This window comes from Balaenoptera physalus, assembly GCF_965194825.1.
Source record: "Balaenoptera physalus genome assembly, chromosome: 2".
Classification (NCBI taxonomy): Eukaryota; Metazoa; Chordata; class Mammalia; order Artiodactyla; family Balaenopteridae; genus Balaenoptera; species Balaenoptera physalus.
Genome location: NC_138883.1, coordinates 110379562 through 110392967, shown reverse-complemented (window position 1 = coordinate 110392967; position 13406 = coordinate 110379562). Strand labels below are relative to the sequence as shown.

Genomic DNA, 13406 nt, shown 5'->3' with positions numbered 1-13406 from the left:
TACAAACCACTGTGGCCATACAGAGAAGCTGCACTGTATACTTACTCCCCTTCCTTCTTTGTTCCTAAAAGTCCTGAAGCAAAGAAAACATCCAGACCAAGGCTGGTACAAGGAAGAACTGGTAAAAACAGCCATGTCTTTCTCTGGTTCCCCCCGTGAATGACACAGGAGGAAAGTGAGATAAGAAAGGCAGATAGTTCCTGGTTACCCTAGCAGAAACTGGCATGAACGTCCTACCAGATCTACATCATGCAAGGCACTACATCCAATCACCTTCTCAAGTGCACCATTACCTTCCAAATTTTCCTCCCATGAAGATGACTCAATTCAAACGGTCATTGGTTTCTGGTATTGTTTTAGAAAGGCCTGCCTCAAGGCCAGAACTGTACTGTATCAGTTACAACTTTTTCACAGGGAGTCTTTCACTACAGAGTCTTCTCAACTAAACTCAAATTCTTAGGGGCTGTTCCAGCTCATCATGCTTCTATATGGCTTCTCCCTTTGCCTCCAAAGCAAGCCCCAGACAGATTCTCTACCCCTTAAACCACTGCTGACTATTAAGAATCTCAGAGCTGGAAAGAACCATAGAGATCACTTAACCCAATCCTTCACGTAACACATGAGGAAACTGAAACTCAAAGAGGTGAGGAGAATTATTCACACCACTAATAAATGGCAGAGCCCGGATTCGACTCAGGTTCTCCAACTTTCCTCTTCCTCTGAAGCTAAAACCTGGGCTCTATTCCAAACAAAAGTATATTCTACTTTGGTTTATCTTCTTCTTCCCCAGAATCCTTGCTCCCCATTTCACAAAACTACGAGTATTTATTTCTTAAAATGTACAGGGAAGTGAGGAAGGAAAGAACATACCTCTGGCTTCACAAGGTCTAAGAACTCCAGGTGAAATTCATAAACATTGTCTCCTTTGGCACCATGCCCCTGAGCTATAAAGAAAGAAATGTGGGTTACTGTGAACTTGTGCAGAGCGAGGCCATTCAAATGTTAGCTTAGTGCAGTTCTTTCAGGGATATGCAAATATTAATGGGTCCTGCAAATGACTGGGGGCTTGTGAGCAGAGCTACTCAACAGCTAGATAAGCTAAATCCTGGACAAAAGTTTATCTCCTTATGTCTTTCTGGTGAGCAGTTCCAGAGTATTTACTTAATCTTCGAATGCGGCCTCAATGATGCCCAGTACAAATAACAGGCAGGAAAAGGAATACAGAAAGCAAAGCCAAAGGTAACACATAGATATAAATTTAACTTTCACATTTACTTTGGCTCTGAATCCACAGCAGAGAAAAATCAAGTAGGTGTATTATCTTGACTGCGGTTAAGGAAAGCCACAGGGTACACAGAAATGCTGGACTGTCTCAAAGAAAGCTGTAAATTTAACACCTTCCAACCAGGGGTAGATGATGGAGCAGCTGACTTTTCCTTTAGCACATCCCAAATGGAACAAAAAAGAAAAATAACATTTTCTCAGCTCATTCCTGAGAGGACAAATGGAACTAGGAGGAAAGTCCTCAGGGTGACCATCATGCCATTCCTGTGCCTTGACATGGCTCCTTTCCCCAAAGCAAGCAGGTGCTGTGCCTAGGAGCCAGTGACTGCGGGACGTCCCTGCCCTCTGACTCTCTCACTTGGTTCCCTCCTGCGATTATCTTTCTTCATCTGGTCATATGTGGTACGACTTGCCTAATATGTGCTACAGGTGGGTACCGTTCTCTAAGACCATAAATTCCTTAAGGTAGGACAGTCTATAAGCTTCACGTGGCAAGATACACTTTTATCATTTTAACTTCCTTTCAAATGTTTAGCTCCCCCTCAAAATCTGAGCTGCCACCACCACTGCTCTCACCTGGAAAAGTAGATTCAAAAGCCAGGTTGTGTTTCAGGCAAGTATATTAAGGTAGATGGAGTCTCATGTAAAGCAGAAACTCTTCAATCTCCCATAATCCCAGTCACTTACTAATGACATTCCAAGGAACCAGAACAGAGAGAGAGCAGGGAGAATCCCACCCTGTTATCACTGTTACCCTACTGGGTAACAATGAATCCAGACCTACCCTCTTAGGCACAGCAGAAAATTTGCTGGTGAACTGAGGAGGAAGGAGATGAAGGCAGATTCACAGAATCAAAGACTGTCAGAGCTGGAAAGCTTTTAGATGTCATCGAGAGTGCAGTGCTTATTAAACTGGTCTGTAAGTATATCAGGGAGCCACAAAGTCTCATTAAGAAAATTTCTATTTGGGGGGTTTTGTTATAATATTTTTAAAAAGAATCATATACTGGGTCATCTAGATGGCTACCTTATAATCAAGTACTACCGCAGGAGTTCAGTGTTTGCGACTGTGTTCACAGCTGCAATGGAGCTAAATACCACTTAAAGTGACCATATATAATCCATAACACATTTCTTAATCTAGGGTCTATGGCCCTGGAGGATCCTGTGGACGTGTGTTCAGGTGTCCATGGATCCTCAAGTTTGAGAAACACAGATTATAACCCAATACCCTCCTTTTATAGGTCCAGAGAAGTGAATAAGTTGTCCAAGTGGTCGCAGATTTAGAGCTAGAAGATATAAATCTATTTTCTAGCCCATGATACCTTTTCTCTATATCTACTGTCTCTCCCAGGGGAAAACAGGATATTAAACAAATTACTGACTTTTCTAATCATACATCGCAAAACATTCTAGCTTATCCCACAAGTATCAGAGTGGTGAGCATCAACAGAAAGTGAATAAAATAAACAGATAAAAATAAAAAGCAACCACCACTATGTCTCTTTAACTGTGTAGAGGACTGAGAACATTTGCCAGGATACTGACCTTTGAAATGCAGCACATTTTCAGTGATGCTGATGGCAGGATTCTGTGGAAAGAGACCAAGGATGCAAGAACGGCATTTTAATGAGAAAAATGGAATTAAAACCAGGCGCTTACTTCCCTCCATCCATCTGCCTTGGGCACTCGACCTCCTGCCCTGTGCTTCCCCCAGGGAATATATTTGGTCATTTATCCACATCTCTGTGTAGGGTTTCTCTGTGTCTATCTGTACCCATCTGAGATTGCAGGCTCCTGCAAGAAGGAACCTAAACTGCTCTGCTGAGCAGAACAATCAGATACTGAGTCAGTCCATTCTGCTCATGGTAAATGGTACATGGTGCCGTGTGAGGCGCTACGGAGGAATACACAGATCTCTAAGACTCAGTCCCTCAGCTGTGGAGGCAGAGAATCTAGTAGAACAGATGAGTCATTTCCTGTGAGAAGAAACGATATAGTATCAAGTAACATATGCTCAAGACCAAAAGAGTAGTAAAAAGCAGTTAAGTGTTACAGTCATTAAGAAGAGAGTGAGCACAGTGGGAATAGAATGGTTGGGGACAGCCTCACCAAGGAGTGAGACCCATGCTGCAACATGAAAAATAAATTAATTCCTACAGGTTAAGGGAAGGGCTGCGGATTACAGGCGGTTGGATGAAAATGAAACATGCAGTGCTTCAGCCTCAGGCTCCACACTCTTAACCCCTATCCAAACCAAGACTAGAAGAGATGGAAATTCTCCAAATTGTTCATTTATTCCCAGAAGTTGCTACATGCCTTTTAGCAGCATAATTTAAAGTGAAACAACTGAACTCTTTTTTCAGTGGATGAGAAACCGTTTATCTCCTAACTCCCAGCTCAAAATTATAAGCAAGAAGCAGCCTGTTTCCAGTGCCACAGCTAGTTCATTCATTTTTCTCCTGTAGGCTCCACTCTCTGTGTTCCATCATGCATCAAAGGAAACCAACAAGACAGACAGAAGGTGAAGGGGGGGTTTATACTAAAAGGCAGTGGGAGCCTAGATGCTCTATTCATAGCCAAGAGCGTTAGGAAAAGGGGGAGCATGAAGGCTGGCTTGGGGGAGCATTTGAGCCAAGCTTTAGGTTAAGAACTTCCCCGGTGAGAGTACAGACTTCAGGCTGAGAAGCTTACCCAAAGGGGCTAACAATCTAGATGATCTTTTCTGTGCCAGGAAGATGGAATTACAGAACCTCATCAAAAAAGGCTACACTTTCAGGGGCATCGTTCCTCTATAAGGGAAACAGGGTTTTGGTGTGAATATTATCATGAAAGCTAGAGTTCTGGGAAGTCTTGGTGGTACACTTCCTACCTAAGTCACTTCTTGCCCCACTCTGTGTTCCCCATATCTTAATTCACTTGGAAGGAAAAAAGGAGTTTGGGGGACCCAGTTTATTCTCCTCAGACATAGATGTGTGAAACCAAGGTTTAAGCATCTAGCCACAGCACAGGGCCTGGATTTCACTAAGCATTCTATAAGCCAGATTTCAGATGCTAACTCGTACCCAGCAGTACACTGGGCATGTCAGGTTCAGCTTCTCCAAAGGTGGTAGTAGTTAAGGAATACATTTCAGTAAAAAAAAAAGAAAGAAAGAAAGAAATAATATCAAGAGATTCCTTGTCCTCTTTGCCCACTTTCCCTCAATGGTAACATTTTACAAAACTATAGTATAATATCACAATCAGGATATTGACATTGATACAGTCAACCTATCTTGTTTGAATTTTCCCAGTTTGATTTGTATTCATTTGCGTGTGTCTGTGTAAGTTCTATACAATTTTATTACATGTATATGTTCGTCTACTCAACATCACAGTCAAGATACTGAACAGTTCCAGATCCCTTATGGTGCCCTTTTATAACCACACCCACCTCCTGCCCCCCTCTCTCAGCCCACAAACTGGTCTTCTTTATTTCTTTTTGACTATCATTATGGAGTTGTGGATTTCTTTTTTAATCCACTCTGCCAAAATCTAATATTATTCTTATTCTTTTTGGTGTTCAAATTGTCACAAATTTGGTCACAAATTGTCACAAATTTGAAATCCCTTCAAACCAGCTCCTGTATTATTCTGATATGACCTTGTAGCCTTTGAGGATGTTGTACTTTCTCTGGCACAGACCCGGAATAATTGGCCATTTCTTCAAGGGGCTTCATAGTTCCTCTACTGCGGAATTGTAATTTAGAAGCCATGATCTGGGCACATTGAGGTATACTCAATGCTTATCTTTAGTGTCTAGCTAGGACTTTAAAAAATCATGTTGTCATACCGAAATGCCCAATTCAAAATTATGGGACTTCCCTGGCGGTCCAGCGGTTAAGACTCCGTGCTTCCAACGCCAGGGATGCAGGTTCGATCCCTGGTCGGGGAACTAAGATCCCACAGGCCACATGGTGCAGCCAAAAAATAAATTAAAAATTTACATTATAGGGTTTCTCCTTATCTTCTGTTATTTAATATTTGTATCTCCTTATGGCGAATATCTTGGTTCCTAATAACATTAACACATTTACTTCTTTGATCCTAAAGGTTTCAGAATTACATCAATATTTTTACTAACAATAAACCTATAAATAAAGTACAATATTTATTTGCAGTTCTTTTTGTCCTTAGAGTATATCTACTAAAGAACCAGAGTACTGTGTTCAAACGTTACTTGTACTAAGTTATTTATCTGTATGGTTATGTTATCAATTTGATATACAGTTAGGTCCTTTTGATTGTATTTAATTTCAAGATTTTTCATTTTATCCTTCTTTATTGAATTTTAGTTTTGAATATGTAAAACATTTACATCATTCAAAAGTCAAACTTTACAGACAGGTATCTTCAGAAGTCCTATTTCCAAACCCATCCCCCTCCACCACATTCCCACCCACCACCCGTAGGTAACCACTTCAGTGGCACCTGGTTTATCTTTCCTCTGTGTGTGTATATGTTTGGGAAAATAAATAAATATATTCAGACATTCTTATTTCCCCTTCTTTCTACACAAAAGATAGCACAGAATATACATTCTTAGGCACCTTGCTTTTTTCACCTAAATCAATCCTTACCAGTTCATAGAGATCTCACTCATTCTTTTTGGGTGTATATGACAGTACATATTCTCTTTAATCCCCTTTTTGGATCCAAATTCTACTTATACTTAAAAACATAGCTCAAGGTCCACATCCTTGGCCATAGTGATCTCTCTATTCTCTGAACTCCAAGACCACTGATTTCTTTGCTCATCCCTTCCCTCCACCAAGAAAAACATCTTTAAAAGTTATCTACAAACATCTGTTCTTCCCTACCACAAATACTCTGAAATCTACTCTGATCTAGCCTCCATCCTCACCACTCCACTGAAACTGTTATTACCAAGATCATCAATAACCTCCACATTGCCAAATCCAATAGACACACAATCTCATCTTATTCAACCTCTAAGCAGCACTGGACACAGCGGACCACACCACACTGAAATATCCCTCTTTCCTGGCTTCGAGGACACTACAGGACACTGCATTGGATTTTATGCCTCACAGGCTACTCCTTCTCAACCTCCTCTGCTGGTGCTTTCTGCTCGGCTCAACTTCTAAGTGTTTAAGTGTCTCAGGACGCAGTCCTGGGCTGCTTCTTATCTCTATCAGTTTTTGTGTTTTTTTTTTTTGTTTTTATTTAGGCTGCACTGGGTCTTAGTTGCGGCATGCAGGATCTTCATTGTGGCATGTGGACTCTTTGTTGCAGCATGCAGACTTCTTAGCTGCAGCATGCATGCGGGATCCAGTTCCCTGACCAGGGATCGAACCCAGGCCCCCTGCATTGGAAGCGCAGAGTCTAACCCACTGGACCGCCAGGGAAGTCCCTCTCTTATCAGTTTTTAATATCTATCAGTTTTCTGACATAAATTGGCATCTTGGGCCAAACTGAACCCACAATATTTTATATGGCCTACAGAGAATATTTTTTATTTATTAATTTTTAATTTTAATTCACCACAAAGTACTTTGCACCTTGGAATTTTGCAGTAGCTGTTCCCTCTCCCTATAATATTCAGTCCCCATAATTTTGCACGGCTTCTTAACATTTAGATATCTGCTCAAATGTCACCTCCTCCAAGAGACCTTCCCTGACTACCCAATCTGAAATAGTTCTCGTGATTCCTTCTCATATTTTTTTTCTTGCTTTACTTTCTTCATAACATTCATGGTTATCTGAAACTATCTGATGAATTTATCTGCTTCTATTGCCAGTCTTCCTGCACCGCCACCGCCACTCAGTATATAAACTTCATGAGAGCAGGGACCTTGTCTGCCTTGCTCATGCCCAAGTCCCAGAGTCTAGGAGACTACTAAGCACACATGAAGCATTTATATATTTATTGAATAAGTATAAAACTATGAGGTTTTTTCATTTTAAAAACTCTGGATTTTCAGCTTCTTCTTCAAAAATTAGAAGAATTAGATGCCAACCTCAGATCTGCATTCTTGAATGACAATAGCTACCTCCTTAATATGAACCCTATCCTCTTCAATTAGCCACTTTCCTCACCCAGCTCATTTCACTAACATTCATTGAACACTCACTATAGGCCAATTATTTTTCAAAGTGTTCCACATTACTATCTCACACACATACAAAAACCCTATAAAATAGGTACTATTCATATAACAATTTTACATACAAGGAAACGGAGGCTTACAGAGATTATGTAACTAGATTACAAAATCAGCAAGTGGCAAAACCAAGGCAAACAGCCCCAGGCTCCTAATCATGACATGTTTTGGGCATGATTTGGTAATCTCTGATCCATACTCTCTTCCTGGTGATCTCATCCTGCCTCAGGGGTTTAAATACTAAAACTTATTAATTGACAACTCCAAAATGAAATTAATATCTCATTAATTCTAAAATGGACATTTTTCTCAAATTTAATATCTCTAAAATCAGGATACTTATTAAAATTGACAGCAGCACCTTACACTTGCTTTGGCAAAGTAGCAACCATGACATGGTTGTCACTGTCTAGCATATGGGAGCTTGGTTGTTATTCCAGATGGCATGACTACACAGCTGCAACTCAATATTTCAGTCAATAAACCACTTAAAAGCCATTTAAGGAAGTAGTATGAGTCCTGGTTTGTGTCGCAAGAATGTGCCAGCATCAAAACTTATAAATAGGTACGGATGGCTTGAAAAAAAAATGAGATAACAGTAGAGCGTTCTTTCAGAAATGCTGCATTTAGTGCTCTTAATGGCACAGAGGATGATACTATATGGAAAAACATGGACAGTGACATCTCTGAGTAGAAATGTGATTCAGAAGAGTGGATTCTGTGACTTCCCTGGTGGTCCAGTGGGTAAGACTCTGAGCTCCCAATGAAGGGGGCCCAGGTTCGATCCCTGGCCGGGGAACTAGATCCCGCATGCATACCACAACTAAGAAGTCCACATGCCGCAACTAAAGATCCTGCATGCCGCAATGAAGATCCTGCATGCCACAACTAAGACCTGGCACAGCCAAAATAAACATTAAAAAAAAAAAAAAAGTGGATTCTGAAATATGAAGATGGTTTAGGAACACCTCCACCAATTTTTTTTGCTTATATTTTCATATTTATGTGTACAAGAGTGAGATTATATAGATAAAATGATAGATTTTATGATTTTTTCTAGTTTATTTATTTATTTTTGGCTGCGTTGGGTCTTCATTGCTGCGCGCAGGCTTTCTCTAATTGCAGCAAGCAGGGACTACTCTTCATTGCAGTGCACGGGCTTCTCATTGAGGTGGCTTCTCTTGTTGCAGAGCACGGGCTCTAGGCGCCCGGGCTTCAGTAGTTGTGGTGCACGGGCTTAGTTGCTCCATGGCATGTGAGATCTTCCCGGCCCAGGGCTCAACCCCATGTCCCCTGCATTGGCAGGCGGATTCTTAACCATTGCACCACCAGGGAAGCCCAACCACTATTCTAGAATTGGAGTTTATCATTCCCACTGTATTTCTTTACTCATGTACAACATGTTGGGTATTCATTACAATACAAACTTTTATTTTACATGTTACATAAATGGTTTCATATATATAATATGAATACATATAATTCTTCAACTTGCTTTTTATTTGATATATTTCTAAACTTTATCCATAGATACAGCTGGTTCTGTTTCATTTATTTTAGCTGTTGTACAGTGTGCTGTTGTATAAATATACCACAGTTTATCCATTCTCCTGTTGATAAGTACTGAGGTTGTTTTCAATTTTTTTTGCCGTAATGAACATACTGTCTCCTTGGGCATATAAGGAAGAGCTCAGTGATATGTGCCACAAATATCTGCCTCAAGCTTGTCTTAAATCTGCCATCTTTTTTTTTAGGGTTTATGTTTTTGTGTCTTGTTTAACACATTCTTCCCTGTTCCAGTATCATAAAGACAGTCTCCTGTATTTTCTTTTAGTAGTTTTGCTTTATGCATTTAGTTCATTAGCCCACCTGAAATTGACTTCTGTGCACGGCATAAGGCAAGATCTTACTTTATCTTTTTGCCATTTAGGTTACCAATTGTCCCAATACAATCTCCTGAATGGTTCATCCTTTCGCCTATTAATTTGTAAAGCCACCACTGTTGTTCAATACGTTTTCATATATGGATAAATCTGCTAACAGCCTCTATTCTGTTCTATTGCTCTTTGTGCTTCTCTCTCTCATCTAAGGTTTAGTATCACAACGATAATCCCTTACACTTGAATAGCACACTAGAATTCACAAAGCACTTTCAAATCCATTATCCAATTTAAGCCTCAAAACAATCCTGTGAATTAGGTGTTATTATTCACATTTATTTGCATGAAAAGACTCAGGCTCATAAAGGTTAAGTGAATAATCCACAGACACCAGATACTAAGTGGAAGAGCAAGGACCCAATCTCATGCCTTCAGTTACCACTCTTTCCACCAGACTCTCTATTAGGTAAGGTCAAGAACAGTATCTTTCAAACAGCTCCCAAACAGAGCTATGCACACTGCCCTCATATAACTGAAACAAACAAAAACCTTGATAAATGAACAAATGCTTTAACAACTATGGTTGTTGGCACAATCTGTCCTTCATGCTTATCCTGAAAACAAACTCTATTCTGAAAGTAACCCTGCCCTAGCCCCACTGTCTGCAGCTCCAAAGACAGAGGAGAGATGTGAAAACCTGATGGTTCTCTGTGTCTCAGAAAGGGAAAGGAGCAGGGCTCATGCCCCCAGACTGGAATTCAACATCCAAACTCACACATATGCTACGAAGAGCAGGGGGCGATAGAGAGCTATCCAACAACCCAGCACCTAGCTTAAGGGGAGACAAAAGTAGGTGCTCCACAAACGGTTTTCATTAAACAAGTAAACGAATTGCTTCATCCCAAGCCAGAATCATCAGTTTCACAAGCCCTGCAGAGAACAATTAATTGGGAAATTTTTAAAAAGGAGCAGCCCCTGACATTCAAAAGCTGGCCTGGCACTCACAGCTAAAACACTTTATTCTGCTATTGGACATAATCTCACAGAATACCTTGATAAAATGCGACAAAGGCCATTTCATAATTTTGTGTAAGCACAGATAAAAACATGGCACAATGCCACCACAAAATACCAGACACCCTTCTTCTCTTGGCCAAAATAAGTGACTGCCACTTCTCTACCAATTAGTTTTATTCTTGTTCTGGTCTCTCTTCCCTATATATAAGATTTATTCAGATACCCAACCATAGAATTGCCCGCTTTCTGACAGCATCTAATCTAAAGCGAATCCTTGCTTCCTTAGTCTGTCCCCCAATCACCAAAGTCCAAATTCTATAATCAATTTTGAGCAAACCCATGGAGTATGCTCGCCCTTGCTGATATGAGCAATAAACACAACTTGTTTAACTAGAGGTGTGTTCCTGGAGCTCTTTGGCTGTAGGGCATTGACACATACAACAGGTTGGACAATCTGAAAGTCTATGCCGTTCTCCTTCTGGGAAGTTCTCCCAGTCTCAGTTTGACAAGAATACTTCATCTTATTTCTGGAAGGCACCTCTAACTAACGAAAAGAGAGGTAACAAATTCCTTTAACACCAGGGACCTGGTTCAGTATTCAACTCCAACTCTACAAATAAACATACTCATGCACAAAACTTTTTGTTAGTATATAATATGCTTCCTCCTAGATAGAATGCCATTAGAAAGCTGAGTCTGACTCATTTTTGTAAATCTGTAGTATTTCACACATGGTAGGGGGTTTCTTTTATGAATGGTGTTAACATGTTACTTTAAAACTAATGGTAGTTGAAATGGATGCCTCAGAATTACAGATGGGAAATCTGAGAAAAACCAAAAACTCAATTGGGGAAAAAGATTTATTTTTTCCCAAAGAATAAAAAAAGGATTTCTCTCTCCAAAAGAAAATTCCATTTTTCCCTCCACCGTTACATTTCTTTAACTATAATATATTCCAAACACTACCTTTATGTTTTAAAATATACCAAATATGATTAACACATGTGTTCATGTTTCTTAACTAAAAGGTTTAGATCTTTCAGGAAAAATTTAAGTATGATGCATTCTTTCATTTGCCCAACTAATTTCCATTTTTTTCCACCAACACCACCCCACTTCCCCTAAAAACATCTTTTCTGTTTGTAGCTTCAAAAGTATCCCAGAATATTCCATCCTTATTACAACTAGAGAGGGCCTGAGTTTATTTAATTGGTCTACACAATGTTTAACTGAATACTTGAGAGATTGCCATGACACAAGTTCCGTACTTTTCTTATCGACTGATGTTAGAATCCTCTCTAGAAGGACACTTTGATCCCCATCTACAAAGATTTTGTTTGTTTTTTCCTTTTTTTATTAAAACACCCTGGAGCAGAGTAGAGGGACACAGCAAAGAACATTTATACATCCTCTGACGCAAAAGTATAATTCAGCCTGGTTTAACACATTAAATGACACAGCCTATTTAAAGGCATTCTGGTCAGTATTGTCTTAAGTTTCAATGGGAAAACAGGTTTATATTCCAGAAGAAAAGATTAAATTCAACAAATTCAAGTCGACACTCAATGAGCACCTACACCTTGCAAGACAGTATACCAGATGGGCTGACAGATCCCAACATAAACACCTGACTCTGAGGCAGAGAGAGTTAAGGGGAGTGAAGGAGGTTACAAAGTGCCATAGATGTCAAGGAGAGTAGGGAGTAAGAATGTAGAAAGAACACTCCAGACTGAAAACTCCAGTTCCTCAAAAACGGGAATCCTGGATGGTTTGGACCGAGACAAAGGGGTACACAGGTCCTGAGAGCTCCACCATTTAGGAGGCCTCAGCCTGTTCTTGTGAGAGCCAATGAGATCAAGCATAAATACTCAATGTAACTTAATTTTGTAGTTCTCTATGCAACTCAGCAAACCTGAGCTCACATCCTTAAGAACGGGAGGGGGGGGGGGAGGAATCACTTCTTCGGGGTCTTATGGACTTTAGAACTAAAATTAACAACAATTATTTCCATCACTTAATGGTTGGGAGGTGGGTGTGACCCCTCCAAGGCAGCGGCGGGCCTCGTGAAGGTCCGAGGGGACCCGCTGGACCTCTCGGGCCAGCGCTAGATGTCCAGCCACGGCCCGGCAAGCCACTGTCACACTGCACCCCCGACCCAACGACATCCCACGCCTCAAAGAGCTTCGGCAAACACGAACTCCGACGGCCAGGCCTCCAGGGCCAGGCTCGGGCTCCACCAGGCCGCAGACTGCGAACAAAGAGGAGGCCCGGGTCAGCCTCCGAGGCCCGCGCGGGGCTCACGCAGCACCCGAGGTACCTGAAGCCTTCAGGGGGTCGCGCCCAGGGTCTGCCTCCATGTGGGCCGGCTTTTGCTCGGGCCTGGATGCCGAGAGCGCACCGCGTCCTGGATCCCGTTGGCGCGCTACTGGCTCTCCGGTACACACCCGGACAAAGGGAACTGGGGTCCCAGCGGTTCCCAGGAGCCGAGACCCGCGCACGTCCCGCCGCCCTGCCTTTACCTGCACGTCACTCAGCTCCACGCGCAGATACAGCTCGCGGTGCCGCTGAGCCCAGTAGACGTGCGGCGTCAGCACCTGATTCTCCATGACCACACTGCCCAGGGCGCGGGGAAACTACGCTCACTGCCTCAGGCAGGTTGTGCGCGGCTGGAGCTGGCCGAACACAGGCCGCAAGACCACCTCGCTCCGGCGTGCCGGCAGCCCGCTGCTTCTACACAACCCACGCTCGCGGGCCGCGCCTGCGCAGTGGCGAGCAGCGGAAGCAGCGGCGCGGGCTCCGGGCTTCGGCTTCTGGGCAAGCCGGGTGGGGGCGGGGCGGGGCGGGGCGGGGCGGAGGCGGGAGGGGGCGGGCCCAGGAGCGTGTGACGCCCTTGCTTGCTGCTGCCGCCTCCGGAGTCGACAGGTGCTCTGCAGTTACCTCTCTTCTTCTAGAGGACGGTTAAAAATAAGCGTAAAAATTAAAAAACGCTGGAGACTGATGAGGAAACGATCAGCATGGAGAACGGGCTTGGATTGGTGTATCTGGAAGGTTCCTCCCATTT

The 13406-nt window shown here is 42.2% G+C and overlaps 1 protein-coding gene and 1 long non-coding RNA gene across 2 annotated transcripts in view; both read right to left on the bottom strand.

Moving 5' to 3' along the window:
* HACD3 (3-hydroxyacyl-CoA dehydratase 3) overlaps positions 1–13140 on the bottom strand; it is a 32618-nt gene extending 19478 nt beyond the window's left edge. Inside the window, exons 1-3 of the mRNA XM_082447919.1 lie at positions 12865–13140; positions 2833–2875; positions 871–944 (exon numbers count right to left, since the gene is read on the bottom strand). Coding sequence (XP_082304045.1) covers positions 871–944; positions 2833–2875; positions 12865–12951 — 204 coding nt within the window. The 5' untranslated portion in view covers positions 12952–13140. The remainder of the gene's footprint in view (positions 1–870; positions 945–2832; positions 2876–12864) is intronic.
* The window catches only part of LOC309654381, a 198033-nt gene that overhangs the window by 149838 nt on the left and 34789 nt on the right, over positions 1–13406 (bottom strand). The gene's annotated exons all lie outside the window — the stretch shown is intronic.